General features: G+C 37.9%; 2 protein-coding genes across 6 annotated transcripts; both read left to right on the top strand.

Moving 5' to 3' along the window:
* Window positions 1-1,585: 1,585 nt before the first annotated feature.
* On the top strand, window positions 1,586-2,777 carry LOC103701427 (putative calcium-binding protein CML19). Its single transcript, XM_008783465.4, has one exon. It carries the CDS (start codon window positions 1,919-1,921, stop codon window positions 2,531-2,533), a length of 615 nt encoding a protein of 204 aa, XP_008781687.1. The 5' UTR covers window positions 1,586-1,918; the 3' UTR covers window positions 2,534-2,777.
* A 6,159-nt stretch (window positions 2,778-8,936) lies between these two features.
* Window positions 8,937-20,807, top strand: LOC113462358 (protein LYK5-like). Of its 5 annotated transcripts, none has more exons than XM_039128235.1 (3): window positions 8,937-9,233; window positions 9,385-9,956; window positions 16,246-20,807. In XM_039128235.1, the coding sequence occupies exon 3, from the start codon at window positions 18,819-18,821 to the stop codon at window positions 20,712-20,714; it is 1,896 nt and encodes a 631-aa protein (XP_038984163.1). In that variant the 5' UTR covers window positions 8,937-9,233; window positions 9,385-9,956; window positions 16,246-18,818; the 3' UTR covers window positions 20,715-20,807. The 5 variants fall into 5 exon arrangements, with proteins under 5 accessions (XP_038984163.1, XP_038984156.1, XP_038984171.1 ...); XM_039128228.1 differs by having other exon boundaries at window positions 8,937-9,508; window positions 9,821-9,956; XM_039128243.1 differs by lacking the exon at window positions 9,385-9,956.
* Window positions 20,808-21,148: the final 341 nt, after the last annotated feature.

Raw genomic sequence — 21,148 nt, 5'->3', positions numbered from 1 at the left:
TTTAATATTTTGTAACTATATTTCTAAAGTGCTATGGCATTTTAACATGTGTTTGGTAAACACACTGAGAAAGTACTTTTGTGTGACAAAATGGTCATAAAAGACATTACCAGTATTATACAACAGAGCATGATAAAATATATTATGTATTAATACATAAATATATGATATAATATAATATTATATAATGTAATATAATATTATTATAATATAATACTATAACATTATGTATTATAGAATAATAATTTAATATAATATTAAATTATTTAATATAACATATCAATGTATTATGATATAATGTAATATAATTTTATATTTATAGTATAATACAATAATAAATATATAAAATATTATAATTATTAGTGTAAATTAATTTTTCATCCTTCTAATAACCATTTATCTCTCTAACAAATTTTCTAGCTAGGATGATAGAATTGGTTAAATAATTACCAATATTTTTATTTATTTATTTATTTATTTAGATCAGATTATTTGCCACTCACCCATTATTTTATTTATTTATTTTATTTATTTATTTATTTATTATTTTATTTCATTGAAATATAGTGAGTTACCGGCCATGGGTGGTGGGCTGGTGGCCGGCATGGTGGCTGCCACCATGGGCAACCATAAGCTCCCAAAACAAAAAAAAAAAAAAAGGAAAGAAGAAGAAGAAGAAGAAGGAATAGAGGTGGCAACGTTGGGAGGAAGAAGAAGATAGAGAGGGAGAAAGAGAGGATTGGTGAGAGAGGAAGAGGCGGGATGAGGGTTTTAGGAAAAAAAGTGAGATTTAAATGAGGATATTTTGGTCCAAAAATCAACTTCCCGACAAAGCTGAAAACATCATTTTCGGAAAACTCCAAATTTGAGTTTCTCCCCAAAAGCTGTTTTCAGCTTCCCGCAAAAGCTGAAACAGCTTTTCGAAAATTTTACCAAACACCATTTTTTTATCTAAAAGTATTTTTGAAGGGTTAGAAAGTGCTTTTTGGCCCTCCAAAAGCTCCCCAAATAGGGCCTAAGCCCTTGCTGTCGCTCTCCGGCGTCCGCTTTTGAGCTTGTGGTGTTTGGACCGATTTGTAGGTAATATTTAGTTAAATCTCTCAATTACAAATATGAACAATAAAGCAAACTACGATTGATTCACTCTAAATTGAAGAACAAACAACACAAAAGAAAATAAATCTAATAAAAAAATCATAAGGATCTCCTACCAGCCCAATCTAATAAATGATTGATTTATTCTTTACTAGCTTTGCAGCCCAAAACACTTATTGGTTGCAACTGAATCATGTCTGAAATCCTTGTTAGCCAAATCAGATTTGGCAGATATCTGGTTCAATTTACTCGAATTAGCTCTAGGTAAGGACTGGGCAAGGTTTTGCCTGATCCACAAATGATCAGCTTAACAAAGGTTATGAGTTGGTTATTCAAATGGATATCATCAATAGCCTCCGCTCTCCAGGGAACCACACATTTCCTCTGGGGGAGGGGCTCATTTAGATATTTTTCTGACATCGTCGGCATATCGGATCGGGTGGAATCTTTATTGGGACGGCGTAGCAATGCTTCCAATATGATATTCATGGATACGGCATCTCTTGGCTATCCCGCGCCCTATCCGAAGGTTGACCGTCAGCGCCGCCCTCTCGTCACGGTTGCCTTCTATTTCCCCCGAGACCGTTCAACTCCCTTTTCCTTTCGTTTTTCTTTCCCTCCGCCCCCGAACCTTCGCCCCTCGCAGCTCGAAGCTCCCCCTGTTTCTATCCCTCTCGACCAAACCCAACTGTCTCAAGGCCACCGCGTTTCCATTTGCTACATAAATGCCCATTCCCATGCCTGCGAGCCGAAGAAGCACAACCCCAGTTCCAGACCACCAGAGGTACAAACATCTTCTTCAGCCAGACCACCAGAGGTAGAAATGATGCTCGCAGTCCCCAAGGACGTTATTCCCCTTGGCCCATCCTGCTCGTCGGCACCGCTCGACGTGCAGAGCAAGAATCCTCCGTCGTTTATCAGCAAATTACGGGTCCTGCTGTCGCCGAAGAAGAAGCCGGCCGCGCTATTGCGAGTCCCTAGCGGTAGCACCATCTCGAGGCTGTCGACGTCGTCGGGTGGCAGCGAACGCGAGCTGGAGCGAGTGTTCCGCTATTTCGACGAAAACGGCGACGGTAAGATATCGCCTGCGGAGCTTCGGAGCTGCATGAGGACGGTGGGGGAGGAGCTGTCGCATGAGGATGCGGAGGCCGTCGTGGCGTCGTCGGACTCTGACGGCGACGGCTTGCTTTGCTACGACGATTTTGTGAGGCTGGTGGACGTGGAGGAGGAGGAGGAGAAGGTGCGGAGCTTGAGAGAGGCGTTCCGGGTGTACGAGATGGACAACCAAGGGCGCATCACCCCCAAGAGCCTCAAACGGGCGCTCGAAAGGCTGGGGGACTCCAGGACCACCAAGGAGTGCATGGCCATGATTCGAAGGTTCGATCTCGACGGCGACGGTGTGCTGAGCTTCGAGGAATTCAGGGTCATGATGCTCTAAAAGAGACCATGTACCCCTTGTTGTAGATTATGTTGAGATCATGCAGTGATTCTTTCGCCTCGATCATTAATCCCGATCGAGCTTCCAAATTCTTTCATTTGTATTCTTTGTATGTTTACATACAAGACACGACGATATTCTTGCATCAGGCGATGTCCGAGTCCTGATGATATATGGTCCATAAAATTCTCTCTTTATGCAGAAAGAAAAATAAGATTTGAAGAATTACTTAAATTTGAGCAAATTGGATGGTTAGAGTACTCTGATCTTTCTTTCTTTCTTTCTTTCTTCTCTCTTCTGAGTAGTTCTTTTCGTTTTTGAGAAAAGAATTGGGCAAAAGCTTCAGAATTCTAGCGGTCGTTCCTACATTTTTGAATTAGTAGAGTCGCCCTGTTCTTCTCCAAACTTTTCGGTGGTCTTTTTGTTCTCTTAAAACGCTATACAAGCAGGGCGTTCGTATGGTGAAACCCAGATGCAAGGGATCTTGACCTGGTATGAGAATTTATTAAGATTATCAGGCCGTCTCCCCGACAAGAAAGTTTTGCCAACTCTCGATTTGCCGCCAAATGAATTCATTCAACTTATAACTGGTTTTTCTGGCAAATGCTGAGTGAAAAATACATGATTAATGACATCAAGATTAGTACCAGTCCTCTACAAAAGTGGTATCACGGAACCTGTATGATACCTTTGGCACAAGATAGAACGGCATGCTACTTGAGTCATGTAATCCAGTTATCCATGGATTCCTCCCTTTAGATTTGGATAAAACAATTTATTGCAATGCCGATTGATCTGGCACTCCACTGAAGATGGCTTACTCTCATGGCAATCAAATAAATCTTACGACGCTCTGTTTAATGTGTTCTGGAAGTCCCAAATATCTCCAGCTCCCTAATGTCTGCAAGGAAATGGAAGGGTGGAAAGCAGTGGAAAGGAAGGGCGAGAGGCTGGTCCCACAGCCTAACCTAACTTGTTTTTCGGGTGGTGGATGACCGTCATACGCGTGGAATGGTGGTAAGACCACAGAACTAGAATCTATGGTCCGTAGATGAGTCAATGTTTGCCTACCGAGTATCGTATTTGGTGGGGCTGGCTGCCTAGAGGAGACTTTTCTTCTCATGAACTTTAGGGAGTTCCAAGTACACCGTAGTCATCATTTGACAGGAGCATCTGATATCACCTGCCACACGAAGAACGTTGACCAGAAATTTCGTAAAGCCAAGGCAAAACTCTCATCTAGTCTTGAAGTCCATGCACTGTAAATTGGATGGGTCTTCCGGGGAAGGGCCCTGCAATGAATGTCTATAGACACAGGCTGCGTTGCCGAAGTCTTTCTTCTCACTTGCAGAGGAGGATGGACTAACTAGAGTCAGGTGTTTTGAATCTTTGACCATAAGACTATAAAACATATACTTGGAAAGATTCAGCTCCCTACAGAATATTCTGTACCAAAATTCAACGTGCCACATTAGCATAGTATCAGTATGGCACGGAACGAATTTTTTTGGCGTATCGAGTATCAGTTCGCCATTCGTATCGGATATCAGTACCAAACCGATAGGGTTCGATACTTCTCTTACCATTCAGTTCAGGCTGAAACGACATACCATATTGTATACTGTGATCTAGAGCAGCAGTGACATAGGAGAGATTTTGCATCCATGTCCATAGGACCGTATCAAAGAATATCCGAGCTTTGGGATATGCATGGTATGGTTGGACTAAGAACTGGAACATTAGCCGACAGTCAAAATTCCAGTGGCCCATTTGAATGCCCCGTAAGCGTAGAGATGCAAGGATCTACTGCTTCCCCAGTTCAAGTTTTATGACAAACCAAAATCCACCAGAGATGATGACTTGTCGTATCCCAAGGATGTCGAGATTGAAGGATAGATTGTTCCGCCATCTTCTTTGAACAGGGCTTGAAAAGAGATCCAGAAGCAGCAGAGGAGCTGAACTGTCCTAATAACTGTAGCTTTCAGCACATAGTCAAATTTTCTGGCATGCGCAGTTCGATAGCAACTCGAATAGAACTCTCGAACGAGTGTTGGGCTTCATGTAACAAACATTGTCTGATGGCTAGTTAATATATGCCGCTTTACATTCAGTGTCTGTCATGGGATTGCTGGATTGCATTCAGTTATTGCCACTTCTATCAATGCTTTTTGGATAACCACTTCTGTAATCCTTCTGAGCGAATTCAATTTTTTTCTGTTTTGTCTCCTCGTCTTTGTTGCATATGATTATGATACCAAAACCGATTTTTTAGTCGGTCTTTGTGATTGCTCCTAGATCTCCTTCAGTGCACTCATTTCTGATTTCCTCCATTGTCATCATCCTTTTTTTTTTCTCTGGCTCATTTCATGTGCATGCAGCTTCCTTATGTTAAGAAATTGATAACCTTGATGCCATGCTGCCAACTTCTATACGAAGTTGTCTTTTATTTACGGTACTTTTAATATAGTCTGACCTCATTTTCAATTTCATCCATATCAAACGTTCATGATATATACTTCTTGTATGTTCAACTGAAATTTACTCAATCATCCTCTAAATATTTTATTACTTCCTATCTTCAGTTTCTCAAATTCTCATATATGATAAGTTTTATTCCCATCTAATGCATAATGGGGAGTACAATGACAATTAATCTATAAATCAGAATTTTCAGGATAGAGCTTAATTATAACGTTTGTTTAAGCCGAGCATAGTTCAATAATCAGCCTTTTCTCCGGATCTTCTAAAATTTAATGGTATTCTTTCATGCATGCACTCAACGTCACTATTTGTTCACTTTCCTCAGTGCTCACCAAGTTCCTTCTTTTATTGTCACACACACACATCACACACACACACACACAGAGAGAGAGAGAGAGAGAGAGAGAGTTTAGTGCTTTCTTTTTCTAATTTCTCTGATTCAAACATGTTTAATATGGGGCAATCTGGTCTACAACCAGTCAAATACATGGACACATGACAAATACTCTATGAGATTCCCTGCATATAGAATTTTCCCTGTTAACACCTCAAGACAATCCCAAGTGTTCCCTAGTGGTTTAGCTGCTCTCGGTAAGTAGATATCTAGCACTACAATATGTGACTGGACTGGTACAATAGAACTGCAGTGTCTCCCCCGAGAAACAATTATGCAGCCTAAGAAGAGAAAATGAGAGGATAAAACATTAGGAGTTTAAGACAACTACTTCCTTGGAGACCATGAGCCCAAATAAATGGAAAGAAAAGACGGAAAAAAGATATTCAATTCACTTAAATTTTCGACAGCTTTTAATTAGTGCTCTAAGATCTCCAATTTTATCACCCCTGTGTCAATTTAAAGCATATATTTAGGAACTTTAACAACTGATTGAAAGCAGAGCTTAATTCTGCGCATATTTAATCACTGAATTTTACTGCATTCATGAACAGAAAAAAAATAAAAAAAAGAAAAGAGGAGAAAGTATTTTATAGAGAGCATCTCTCAAACTAACTATTTTATGGAAAACATCTCTCGAACTAGCGCGCGCAGTTTCGGCACAGCTACATTCCGTCAGTCAAACTGAAAAAGAGAGCACCTGAAATTTCAGGTCACAGTTTCTCCTACATCTATGTCTTCTATAGAAGCTTACAGAAATTTGGAGAAGAAAGCTTTTACCTGAGAACTATTGAGGAACATCTGAAATTCCAGTGTCATCTCGAACATCTGAGCTGTAATTCTCAGTTCTGGTCAGGGAAGCACTCGTAGAATGTGCTGAAAATAAACCAAATTTTCAGTGTATGCAAACAAACTAAGGTGCACTGTCAAGCATAGAAGTGGATGCCAACAACTTCACTTACTGAAAAGATATGGCAGGCTGCATTTGAAAGCTGACAGCATTGCTCAGTTTTGTTCAATATTTGATATAAAAGTACCAGTACCATCAAGTTGATTAGCTAAGAAAAAATAGATACAGGGAGAGAGCAAATTGTATGTATGCTAATTGACTGCGAAAATTTATATCCATGCGCTTTGGCATAATGGCAGATGCAAGTGAAGTAGCATATAGCAGTGCATCATATTCTGTGAAGAAGAAGAAGAAAAAACACATAGAAAGAGAACTATTTTCAATAAGAAGTTTACGACCCAACAATTCATAGAGTGATGACAGAAGTCGGAGGATGACTTCTTGTTTCCTTCTATTTAATCTTCATGACATAGCTTTGTTTTGAGAAGATTCTTGTCATGACTATTGGTTCTTTTTACAGATATCAGGAGGAACAAAGGTAACAGGAATCAGTATAGCTACAGCACATTGCACAATCGGACTCCTGACATATGGTGGTATCTTATATCTACATTCATGTAAGCACGAAATATTTCTCAAAAACTACTGAACATTAAATGCATAAAATTTTAACATATTAGCTCAATTCCTTGTATATTCACCTCCAATTTTATTCAATTTTTAAATGTGTATTAAAGCTAAAATAGGCTTCTAGACCATCTGTTGGAAGTCTCCTTCCTTTTGGTAGTTTATAATATTGAGAGGGGTTTTAGTCCCACATTGCCTGTGTAGAGTTTTTTATATAGCTTTATAAGCATTACATGTTTAAGTAATATTTTGGTGGGAATTTGTGGAAGGAAAGCACTTGGACATGCGGCACGTGCACGTGTAAAGTTCAGATTGGCTATAAATTTATTTATTTATTTTTATACAACTTTGTACAATATAACTGCCAAATGCAGTTTTTATCCATTCTGTACAAAAATAATTGCATGAGCAGTTCTGTTTTAAACAGACACTATTCTAATAGTTGTGTTGGTTTAGGGTTTAGTTCAGAGTTATAAATAGCCAATGTCCTTCACAGATTTAAGGCAACTTCTTCTTCTAAACTTTTCATTCAGTTGTTCTGGAGAATCCTAATTTTGCTGGCTAGGATTCTATTTCGGTTTTGTTGTATTCTGGAGCGAAGTTGCTGGATCACCAACAACAACATAGTGGATGCAAAATTCGCTTAAGAGCAGTGTTAATTCACACTTCAAGATCAGTTTCAAATACTAGAGATTCTGCTTCAACACCATCTTCTGTAAGGGTGAAGAGCTATTCATTTTCAGAACTTTATATCGCATCCCCCACCAAAAAAGGATACCTTGAATTCCTATCTTTTTTCCGGTTAACTTTTCACCTCTTTTCTCCTCCCTTCTGACATGACATGTCCTAGAGATTTCTTAGCTATGGGCTGTGTGGCTCTTCCCTGTAGGATGCCTCTTGAGACTATGCGGTGGTTCATTGAATCAACAACTTTCAAGAAGTGGGAGTTTAATTTAATATATATCACTAAAGCATCAAGAAAAGACACATTTAGGTCCTTTTTCTTTTCCAGTCTAATAAGAATATGTGAAGATTGTGATAATTTCTTTTTTAAAACATAGCACTCTCTTTCTTCTCGAACTAAACTATGCATTTTTACTTTTTGTCGACATTCACGTCTATAAATTTTATCGAGGTCAACCACTGGTGACTTGAGCTTATATGTAAGAGTTGCTGATTTAAATTCTCCTCCCACCAACGGTCTCAATGGGACTCCAAATTTTATTGAATATATCTTTTACTCGGTATTGCTTTGGATATGAATTTCACACCAACATAGATTTTAGATAGATGGTAAACAATACAAGTCAACTATAAAAATCTAAGTATTCATACAATATTCAATCTTTGGCCTGTAAGGTCAAAAAGGAGATTTTTCTTTTTCTTTTTTTCCTGTGAAGAGAGGTTCTGCATTCAAGTGTTCTGGTGCATCACAAGAAATTTGGCGAGAAATTACGTTGAGGGGTGTACGATAACTACATACTAGGTTATTATTAGGGCTGCAAATGGGTTGGGTCCGGTCCTAAGTGATCCTGATCCGATCCGGTTTCTTGTTCGGCTCTTAATTTCGGACGCAGATCCGATCCGGTTGAAAATCGGATCGGGTCGAGTCCATGCCTACAAATTTTGACCCGATGGATCATTCGGATCGGATCGGATCCGGATCTATATATTTTTATATTTAAAGTTTTACTATATAATAGTAAATAATATCAAACAAAAAAAAATGGGTCAGGGTGGGTCTGGGTTTAGATCGAGATTGGATGGATCCGACCCAACTCGAAAAATAAAATGAGTCCAAATTTTGGATCCGACCTGGCCTCGCGGATCCTAAAATTTGGATCGGATCGGATCTTACGCAGGTCGGGTCACGGATCGACGGCCCATTTGCGGCCCTAATTATTATACCCACATTGTGATAGCAAAATCCGGCGAGCCCAACTAATTCCCGCTCTTTTTTCCGCTCGTTTATGAAATCCTCGGAGAACGCCTGATTTGTCACAGCTGTCACACGTTAACGGCTGGTCCACCATAAATACCCCCCTTACCATCTTGTTTTCCCCTGTTTGCAGGCTTGTTTGACGGCCTTGCGACGGAGCCCGAGACTAGGAGAGGATCGTTGCCGTCGCCGAGCGAGAGGCCGAGGGGATCTCCGGCATGGCTATTGGAGCTCTGTCGTCCGGTTGCGGCACTCCTCTTCGGGATTTCGAGGCAGATGAAGCCTATTTTTGGGTATTTTTTGAGATCAAAACCCTAGACTAAAAGCTCGGTGTCCAGATCTTAAGATACGTGACTCAAAGGCTTTTGTATCCAAGAATGATTCGAACTCTTTTTGATTCAAGAAATCGGTAAGAAATCTCGAATTTTAATAAGATTTGAATAAATTTCGGAATTAAGCTTTGTTTGAACGGATATCGGAGTTAGGTTTTGTAGATGAGAGGTCCTTGCAAGGTCTCGTTGAACTTGATTCAATTTTGAGGGTATTTATTTATGTGTAAGGTGATGGGTGACGAAAAAGCATGCATGAAAGGGGGAAAAACTTTACTATCGTGTTCTCTGAATGAATTTGAAGCGGAGTAACCGAGTAAGCCAATCGGGAATCTGTTGAGGCGTATAACTTAAGGTATATGATTCAAACACTTTTTGATCCAAGAACGATTCAAACTCTCGAAGTTTGAATTCTTGATATTCAACAACCAGGCGTTATTAAAAGAAATCTTGAATTTTGGTTTTATTTAAACAGACATTGGAATTAAGTTTGTTCGAGCAAATATTGTATTTAGCGTTGGTACATGGGAGATTCCCGTGATATTGAAATAAAGTTTTGCTCGAACAAATATTAGACTTGGGGTTTGTAGATGAGGGGTTCTTGCTGGGTTTTGGTCTGGCTTCACTGGATTATTTGATTCAATAGTCAGAGTATCTATTTGTCTAGGAGGTTGAGTGACATCAAAGCATGCATGGAAGGGGAAAAATCCGAGGCAGAGGAAGCCAATCAAGAATCTATGGATTGATAGCTCAGTGAATGGACAAAATCTCTTGATTGATAGCTCAGTGCTGCAGATCTGAAGGTATGAGATTCAAACATTATTCGATCCAATAAGGATTCAAATTCCTGTGATTCAAGAATTGGGTCTTTATTAGAATAAACCTCGAATTTTTGCATATTTACAAAGATTTGGAAATTAAGCTTTGTTTGAACAAGAATGGGACTTAGGGTTTGTAGACTAGAGGTTCTTGTTGGGTCTTGTTCTTGTTTCATTGAATTTGATGCAATGTTGCGACTATTTATTTATCTTTAGATGGTTGAATGACATAATGGCATGTATGGGAATATGAAACTTTAAAATTTGCGTTCTCTTAGTACAATATATGTTCATATGGACATATACTTTGCTACCGTATGATGTTTCCCCTTCTCTTTTATAGCTTCAGTCTTCTTGTTCTTCTTCTGTTCTTTTGTTTTTTCGAGAACTAAAGGGAATTTAGAGAGTATACATGAAAAGACTTCAAGAAGGAACTTGGTTTCAACAGATCTTGTATTTTGACAAATGTACCAAGAAAATCAGAATCTTTAATCTCTATGGTGTTTTCTTCAAAAGTTATATTGGCAATAACACAGCATTATATTAAATATAACAGGAATTGAACACTGATTTACATGCCAGACTTGTCTACCATGACCCTTAAAGCTGAGCGCATACATATAGGATAAAAGTACCACTATTTCGGATGCATATTTTTGTTTTTGGTTTGTAGTTATAGGGAATATTGTTTCACTTCTGTAACACATACCGCATATGTTTTTTTAAGAACTGCAATTGTCTTTTTTTATTTTATGCTGTCAACACTATGTTTTCTTTACACTAATTCATTGTTCGAATCTTTAATTTTTCTTCATGCTTCTTAGAACATGTTGAGCTTTATCGTTCCTCCCATTTTTTGTTATTGCTACTTTGTGTTCATTTACCTAGATATATTGCTATTCTTTCACATATTGTATTTTTCCTTGTATTTGACAGTAGGGCTGAAACCGGATTGCTTATAGATCAGATACCAGTATATCTATATCTATATTTGTTTTGTCTGACGAATACAAATACGGATACGGATATTAGTTGGATGCAAAAATTTATATCCATATTTATTTTAAATGGTTAAGGGTAAAAATCGGATATTGGAAGTATATATATAAATATGGATATAAGTTGGATAATTAAACTTTATGATTAGAAAATCATATATATTACTAAGTGGATGGCAAATCAAATAAATAGTATGTTAATATGGTTATATATTTTTCTTAAAAGTTAATAAGTTCTATATAAAATTAAATAAGATTACAAATATAATTATATATTTGGATATGGATGGATAGTTGTCTATCCATATCCATATCTATTTTTTTTTACGGGTATGAATACGGATGCGGATATTAGTCGCATGCTCAAATTTTATCCATATTCGGATAGATTTGGATAAACAATGGATTCGGATGGATTTTATGTTTTGATGATCTATATTTAATTTATTCCTTTTTAATTCTCTAAATTGTGTTTTAGCATATTTTCAGTTATATCAGATTTTAGTCCTATTCTTATTTTTTTTATCTTTCACTTTTATTATAGTTTTTGTTCCTATTCTTCATATGTTATATTCTATTTTTTTTAAAAAAAATCAATTTGCCATTTAATTCAATTCTTTTCATTATTTCGTCAATATTTTATTTTAAATACAATTGTGTTTATTTTATGTTTCGACTCTGTTTTCTTTATATTAAATTCTTGTTGAGAACATTAATTTTTCACCCCTATTTCTACACAGAAATGTTGATGTTTCTTAAACATTTGGGATTTAGTATATCACTACTATTCTTGTCTTCTTCATCTATTCATCTTTATTTTTTTTGTTGTTGTTTGGGGTACATTCTAGTTTCCTTTGGATTTAAGCTGTGTTTACAAAATTTAGTTATCTTTATTCTTCCCTTTTTAATTATTTAAATTTTATCTGTTCCTTGTTTTTCAGTTTATGAAATCAGATCTAAGTTTTTCTTGGTTTAGTGTTGGTTTTTAGTTCTGTTCTCAGTTTCATCAGTTTTAGTAGTTACCCATTTAAATTTGTTCTTTTATCCTTCTATTTGGCTACTCTAACTTGCAAGCTCTTTCATCATTATTTCATTTTAGTTATTAATCTCTCCTCTTTTATTTTTAGGATGTGTTTAGACTTCCGTGCATGGCAGTAAGGCATTTATAAGACATTTACAAATCTAGCATTTCAGTTCGATAAACCACAATGTGTTTGTAATTACCATACACATTTGCCAACAATTTTGATTTTGTAAAAATGTAAAAAGAGGAAGCCTTTGCAATTTTTTTACCTGTTTTTTTGAGTACTCAAGTTCTACAAGTTCTCAACTATTTATATCTTGCACGTTAACTGGGTATCGTGTTGAGATATCGTGAATTTTCTGTCACCATTATCAATGGATTTGTGCTAATAATTTTTATTGGACTGAAAGCATATTCTAAAGATCTATCTGTTGGTAGCACCTTTGCTTGGTTGCTTAAGTTCTGAGAACATGTTCATTGGTAGGAGAGTGGCCATAAAGTGTTAGCCATAGAACTTGGTCTCCAAATGGTGTTGGCACGGGGGAATCCACTTACAAAAGTTAACAAATTACATGTAAAATTATTCACAAACCAGGGTTTAAATAACTGTCTGTGCTGGCCCTGTTTCATCCAGTATTGTACTGTATCAACCAGGTACCAAGTACCTCACGGCTCAATAAAAATCCCTTTTTTCATGAACTAGGTCTGAATTGACAGGATTACATTGGATTGAGGTTTATCGAGCTCAAATAGCCAGGTACTGAGAATTGCAATGAGAGACAATGAGGAGATTCTCACAACGAGAATTTGCATCTAAACATGACTCATTTACTAAATGCAAGTAGTTTTGTTAAACTCAACTATCAGTCAGATCTGATCCAGTTAATAAAATGATTCAAAAACTCAAACCTGAACAAATCTCATTTAAATAAATGGTTGCATGTCTTGTCGTGTGTAACCCATTTATTAAGCTGGTTAGGTCAAGTTATATCTCAAGATCACATGGCCAACCTTTTAACTCAATATAATTATATACAATCTAACATCATTAATCTTATAATGGTATGGTTACTGATTAATTTTTGTTATTCTTTGTTATTGTATTCGGTGTTCATTTGTCAAATCAGTGCTGGTAGACCACTACAGCTTGATAATCTTTGGCTTATTTATTAGTTACAATGATTTTATTAAACTTTGTTTCAATTGTTAGTGCACAATGTAGTTGCTTGATGTATATTTATAGTAATTCTTATCCTGACACTACATAAAAAATGGGTTAATTTTCTGATTATCAATTCTCGTGATAACCCTAATCAATTTTGTGCTTTAGAAATTTAGATCATGCTAAACTTTTGATAAAAAGGGGATCCTAATATTGCTGGACTCTTAAGAAAGGGTCCAACAGAGGAACTCTCCTTAGTTTGGGATTTCCATGATTACTTTGACTCCCTGATTTGCTGACCATAACAAAATTTAAGCTTGTCTGGATTAAGAATGTCATACACTAAATAAATCTTAAACAATTTCATGAGAAAGGCGTACTAGAAACTTATTCGTAGTAAAACCTTTGAGAATCTGGAAAGTGACTTGTTCTCCGGTTGTCACCTCGATTCATCCTCAAATGCATTCTTATATAACTAGTAAATTGTTGTTATTTCTACACATTGCCTGTCCATTTGTGAGCTTGGCTTGCCTCTGGTTTCAGCATATTATGAGACAACTCTATTTAGGCCCGTTTGGTAACATTTTTGGAGGGTCAGAAAACATTTTTTGTCTCTCCAAAATAACTTTTGGATGATATAGTGACATTTGGTAAAAAATCAAAAAGCTATTTTAGCTTTGCCAGAAAGCTGAAAAAGGTCTGCTCTATTTTGGAGCTTCTCCCCAAATGTATTTTTTGAGTAATGTCAGCAAGCTGTTTTAATTTTAATATTTTTTTTAATGATCAAAATGCCCACCAACAAATCTTATGATTACATTTTATATCATATCATATCATAGTATATTATTATATTAAAAATATAATATAATATAATAATAAAATAAAAATATATTATGTTGTATTATATTATATTATTATATTATAATAGCATAATATATTGTATTATTTTAATAATACTTAATTATAATATAATATATTCTTATATTTTATAATAAGCATAATACAATAATAATTTTACATTATTTTTATAATAATAAAGTTATATTATGATAATATGTGATATTATTATTAAGAAATATTATAATATACGGGGCAGATTAGATTCTCATGATAGTATACTCTAATTCTCACGATCAAGGGCATTGGGGCGGAAACCCTAAAGGAGGCAGTGAAAGGGGAAGTCCGAGAGGTGGGGACTTAGGCCGACAATAAGTTCAAGGCCTAGCCCGAAGATCAGGTAAATACTGAGCCCGAGCCTGATTAATTTTAGTTGTACCTTGGGCTAAGCCCGTCCTGGCCCGTCCATTAAACGGGTCTAATTTGGGTTGAATGCTAGATTTGTTGATAGTCCAACCTGTACAACTGGCCGGTTCAGTCTGGTTTATAAAACATTGCTCCATGCAATCCAAATCTGACACAACTAAAGCTCCCAATTACAGCCCAAGATGCAGTCCCATATGATTAATATGACCTGAAATTCAGCCCTATTTGACCTGTTAACTTTTCTTGGAATGGCAAAATTGAGCGTTTATTTTTTTTGACAACTTTTGCGTCTAACATAACCTTAAAGATAATTTTTTCTTTTACTTTGGCATAATCTTATGTCCCAGTAACATTAAGTAGCTGGTGAAGAATTACTTGACATAATGCCGATACAAGTGGCCCAACTTAGCTTAATTTGGTCCCTGTGTCTTGGTACAATTTACTGCATTTTTTCATTTTTCGCTATAAGTATAGTTAAGCATATGATTGTATATTAGCTTTGGCTAATTATAACTGAAATAAATAAATAAATAGGTAAAAGGACAACAAAAGACATTCTAGGAGTTCTATAATCGGGGAAAAACAAGATTTGATATAATAATTTATAGTGTATTTCATAATGCAAGACTGTAGCTTATCTTCCATGGAGATTTTTAATTAGCAAATATAGAACAACCCAACTAATCTAGTGAGAGAATTCTAGGTCAAAATTTACCTAAAGCAACTCAGCATGTATCATTTTAATTCTTGAGATAGACATGCATCTTATATACTGCTTCTTGAAGCTTTTAATGGAAGTCATATTAGAAATTATTAGAGATGCATATTTCTATTATACTATACAATTCCTTTAAAAAGGTAGATATGGTATGATGGAGAAGAGAGATACAAAGATTGTATGACGGAAATCAATGCAAAGCAAAGAATCAGGAAAAAAATATAAAGGAAACCCGTACTTTTTGACAAATCCAAAAATGTTTAAAGCATTAAAAGATAAAGAGGGAATAGGATTGAGTAAAAGAACAATGATCTGGGATGTTTCTGATTTAGGATATCGACATAGGGAGAACATACGGAGAACTTTCCTCATCAACAATTGGTGACCTGAGTTCTGAAGGGACTGAAATGGACTTGGTTTTCTTCTTGTGATTAGATGGATGGTTCTAAATTTTCTGAATTGTTTCTTATGATGTCTAAAGAGAGTTTAGAACAGGGTTAGGGTGCCTTTCCTATCTACTTAGACAAACAAATTTATTTTTCTTTATGCTTTAACAATTCTTCGGGGAACTTGCTTAATCATTTGCACAATTGGGAGCTGCAATTTTTGATGGTGTTCGCTCAAAAGATATGATGCTCACTCAAATGATATAATTAGATATGTGTGCTTCTACTGGTTACACGTTAACAATGATTGCTCAGTTTCTTTGGGATGTGGTAGCGGGGATTGATTCTATGCACGGTTGATTGATGGTGTTAGTCTGGTGATCTCTACAGAGAGCTCTGAGGAACATATATAGAACCATATAATGACAATCTTGGATAGGTTCCAGGTAATCACACAAATAATGCTGACTCGAGATCTTTCTAATTTGTAGTCCCTTTTGGTCATTAGCTTTATATTTACATGTCCATCCTTTATCAAATTATGATTCATATACATACACTTGCTCCACAAAAAAAATTTAAGAAGACAAAAGAAGGAAAAAATCTCTTGAAGCCTCAAATAATGCACAATTTCTCTCGAGCTTGGTAGGATCACGATCATGTTACCAAACTTTCTTGTTAGGCAATTATTATTATTTTTATCCCAAGCCTCTTTATTTGCAGAATAAGTGGAGCATCTCCCAAATGGAGGGAATATCTTTTCCAAGCACCTCAAAAGACATTGGAATAAGGGTTTATACCATGTGGGGATATCAGTAGGCACAGACGGTATGCTCTATTCCACTATTTTGGTTGAAGGCTTACATACAGAATAAGCCTGTCCTTTCTTCTCTTTTTTTTTTCCAACTATCATTTGATCTTTATCTATTCTATAAACATAAAAAAATTGAAAGAGCTACATTATGTTTATTATAAATCTAAAAAATCTTGAATATTCAAACATATATTTGATATAAATTATTTTTTCCACTTATTTTCTATATTTAGTTCTCTAACTAAATATCAAAATATCTCTATTTCATGGCATAGATTTATCCCTGTACAAGGTATCTTTTTGTTAAAATATTTGCAGAAGAAAAAAAGAAAATAAAAGAAAAAGGTAGAAAAAAAATAATTTTATTTTTCTATTCCATCATATTCTGTACATTTTAGGGGTTATATATACTTATGTACAGACTCCGTATAAGAAAAACAATATAGGCTGATATAAGATCATACCAACAATGGAAAATATTATTGACCGATATAAGTTGTTATGTGATTTCTAAAATCACTCTAACAAGATCTTTTTAATAGAGAAAAATAATATAGGTTGATATAGAATCACGTTAATAAAAAAAATATTATGGGCGATGCAGGTTGTTACGTGATCCTAAAAATTATATTAACATCTCCCCTCAAACTCAAGATGGTATTATAGGTGCTAATTTGAATTTGGATACTTGATCACGAATGTACCGAAAAACTGACATACTAAATGAAGAGCTAGAGTAGTAGCTTAGATATTGACATGACAAACTAGAAATTGACATAACAGCTCAGAGACTGATATAGTGGTAGGTCAAAAACTAACGTGGCAGCATAGTGCTTGATATGATAGAAAATGAGCTATTACGGTAGCCCAGAAACTGATGTAGCAGATTAGGAGTTGACATAACAACTCAAAAAACGTGATGGATTGATGGGTCTGACTGACATGATAGACTGATATATCTATCGATGTGGTTGATTGACGACCTGTCTGATGTGTGGCAGCGAGAAACACATAAAAGATGACAGTTACAGCAAGGACAAAGCTTGAAGAGAAGGCAATCGAAGGTCGATGAGTTTTGTAAATGGAGGCACCATGGAAGAGGAGCAATTGGCTTCGAATTGGATGGTGAAGGAGCCGAAGGTAGTAAATAAAATCAGAGATGGAGAAAATGGAGACGAGCGACGGTGAGGAGAGACGATGGAAAATCTGAAGCTGAGAAGAAAAGCGTTGGAGAGGAGCTACGGATCCATAGAAAACGAAAGATCTTCGGGTAGTATTCTATCAAAAATAGAGGGGATGCAGATTTACTAATAAAATTAATATTGATTCATTAGAAAATAGAAAATTTGCGGAGAAACAGAGGATCCGCGGGTTCACCAAAAAATAGAAGATTTTTGAATGTTGATTTATTCGAAAACAGAGATCGATAGATCGATAAAAGGGGTCTTCAAAGGTTTTAGACGCGGCGACGACGGCCATAGCAAAGGCGGAAGAGATGATGATGCAGGTTCCGTGATCGGTGGCTCTGATATCATGTTAAAATATTTGCAGAAAAAGAAGAAAATAAAAAAAAGAGAAAAATAATTTTAATTTTTTGTTTTATTATATTCGATACATTTCAGGGGTTATATATATTTGTACAGACTCTATATAAGAAAAATAATATAAGCTGATATAGGATTACACTAATAATAAAAAATATTACTGACTAATATAAGTTATGTGATCTCTAAAATTATTTTAATATGGTCTTGTTAATAAAAAATAATATATTTTGATACAAAATTATGCTATTAAAAATAATTTTATGAATGATGCAGGTTGTTATGTAATTCTTAAAATTATACTAACACTTTTCACTATTTGCACCACAATCAAACGCTATCTTAAAACACCATGTGGGGATAATTTTTAGAGGGGAGGCAAACGATGACCACTTGCTTCTCTCAGTCAAGTGTGGAATATTGACTTTCTTGCATAGGATGCATCCAGCTGGTTTAATGGCCAGTAAAATATAAAAAAATAAAGAAAAGACGAAGAAACCACCATCGCTTGCTTCCTTTCAACGACTGGAGGGCGACTTCTCTGTATCATCAGGCATCATTTTGTTTCATGCACTACGATGTCTGTTGGGGCCATTGACCAGTCAGACTCCACCTCGCCTCGATGCTATTCCCATGTCCGGCGGGACCAATTCGGCCCCCCATTTTGGTCCATGGAGGAATGTTCAAAGAAAAAGCCGTGTCCCGGTCGATATCCCAACCAAACGGGACCAATTATTTATTTTTTTTAAAAAATGAAAGAACGACCATGCACGGTCAACGGAGCAACGGGCCGGTGTACCAAAAAAAATAAAAAAATAAAAAACAGAGCCACAGCCGCACCGTATCATTTTTCACATCTACTATATCATAGCCCTGCTTAATGCGAGCGGGGAGGAAAGACGGGAGAGAAGAAGAGATAATTTCCCGAAAGAAAGGCCATGGGGAAGCTGAAGCCCTCTTGCTCTACTGCTCTGCTCCTCTTCTCCGTTCTCTTTTGCTTCCCCTCCTCCCAAGCCCAGCAAGAATACTTGAACAACGCACAATTGGCCTGCTACGCAACCAACGGCTCCTCCACCTTGGGCTACTCCTGCAACGGGCAACGCAACTCCTGCTCCACCTTCCTCACCTTCCGATCCCAGACCTCGTACCAGTCCCCCGTCCAAATCGGCCAGCTCCTCAACGTCAACGCCTCCAATGTCTCCACCATCAACGGCGTCGCCGACGGCTCCCGGGTCCCTGTTTCCGACCTCGTCTTCGTCCCCGCCGCCTGCTCCTGCTCTGGCAAGTACTACCAGCACAACGCTTCGTACACTATCAAATCCACCGATACGTACTTCATCGTCGCCAACTACACCTACCAGGGCCTCTCCACCTGCCAGGCCCTGATGGCCCAGAACCCCTACAACAGCCGGAACCTCCCCGTCGGCGAGAAGCTGGTCGTCCCATTGCGCTGCGCCTGCCCCACCTCCAACCAGACCGCCAGCGGCTTCAAGTACTTGCTCAGCTACTTGGTCGCCACGGGCGACAACGTTGACGCGATAGCCCAGAGGTTCAACACCGACTCCCAGTCGATTCTGGACGCGAATGACTTGTCATCCAGCTCCGTTATCAATTTCGTCACCACGCTGTTGGTGCCCCTCAAGACCGAGCCCACCAAGGAGGAGCTCGTGAACCCGCCTCCGCCGCCTTCCCCGCCTCCGCCGACTTCCCCTGGCGCGACCAGCGACAAGGGCAGCTCTAACAAGAAATGGATAGGCATCGGAATCGGAATCGGAGTCGGTGTTTTAGCCATTTGTGGAGTTCTGGTTTGGTTCTTGTGCTGGCGCCGCCGCCGTGAACGCCAGCCAATCCCTCAAGGTCCCAAGATCGCCGAGTCCCCGTCGGATGCTTTGGTTTCTAGCGAGATCCGCAGCGTCATCGGGTCACTGACGCTGTATAAGTTCCAAGAACTGGAGAGTGCCACCGGGTCTTTCGGGGAAGATCACAGGATCAAAGGATCCGTTTACCGGGCTGTCATCAACGGAGACAATGCAGCGGTGAAGAGGCTGAAAGGTGATGTGTCGAATGAGATCGATATATTGAAGCACGTCAACCATTCCAACGTGGTCAGGCTGTCCGGTTTCTGCCTCCACGGAGGGAACACTTACCTTGTCTATGAGTTCGCCGAGAGGGGATCTCTCAGTGACTGGCTTCATCGGAAGAGGGATTGGAGTGGTTCGAGTCATCTCGGCTGGCGGCAGAGGGTTCAGATTGCTCACGATGTCGCTGATGGGCTCAATTATCTGCACAATTACGTGAGCCCGCCGTATGTCCACAAGAACTTGAAGAGCAGCAACATCCTCCTCGGCAGGGAGTTCAGAGCGAAGCTCTCCAACTTCGGGCTGGCAAGGCCGGTGGAGGATTCGGGAGGCCCGCTCCTCACGAGGCATGTTGTTGGTACTCAGGGTTACTTGGCGCCGGAGTATCTAGAGCATGGGCTCATTACCCCTAAGATCGATGTTTTCGCATTCGGAGTGGTCATGTTGGAGTTGCTGTCAGGTAAGGAAGCTACCTTCGCCAAGGAAGGTGATGAGAAAAAGGAGGTGCTGCTGTGGTCGTTGATAGGGGAAGTTCTCAGCGGCGAAGATGTGAGGAGCAAGTTGAGGAGTTTTGTCGATCCTTATCTACAGAATGATTATCCCTTTGATCTAGCATTTGCTATGGCTGAGTTGGCAATGCGCTGCGTCACACGCGACCCTGCATCTCGCCCAAGCATGACTGAGGTTTTTCTGTCCCTGGCAGCAGTTTATAATTCTACTTTGGATTGGGATCCATCAAACTTAAAGATTTTGTAAATATATCAGCTAATTGTTTCTCGGTATACACATGCTCAATACATACATTGCTATTTTGCACATGATTTCTAATGAAGTGATACCTAATTTCAATGTGCCTTGCCTTAGAATGCTGAACCGAATTTTTAGTGAGATTGATAGCACTAGTGTTATCACATTTTATAGGAATTTTGTCAAGTTTGATTCCATAGTCCTCTAGTTGTTGCTTGAGCCATAGTACTTGGGCACAACAACTTCCGACAACGATGTATTCGGCATCAGCCGTTGATAATGCTACTGAATTTTGCTTTCTACTATTCCATGATACTAAGTTGTTTCCTAAGAATTGACATGTCTCACTAGTGCTCTTCCTATCTAATTTGCATCCAGCAAAATCCGTATCAAAATATGCAAGCAAATCAAGACAAGAATATCTTGAGTACCATAATCCTATG

Source organism: Phoenix dactylifera, chromosome 1 (assembly GCF_009389715.1).
Source record: "Phoenix dactylifera cultivar Barhee BC4 chromosome 1, palm_55x_up_171113_PBpolish2nd_filt_p, whole genome shotgun sequence".
In the NCBI taxonomy this organism is placed as follows: domain Eukaryota; kingdom Viridiplantae; phylum Streptophyta; class Magnoliopsida; order Arecales; family Arecaceae; genus Phoenix; species Phoenix dactylifera.
The sequence above is the reverse complement of the archived record's forward strand: the minus strand, read 5'-3'. Positions and strand labels throughout refer to the sequence as shown.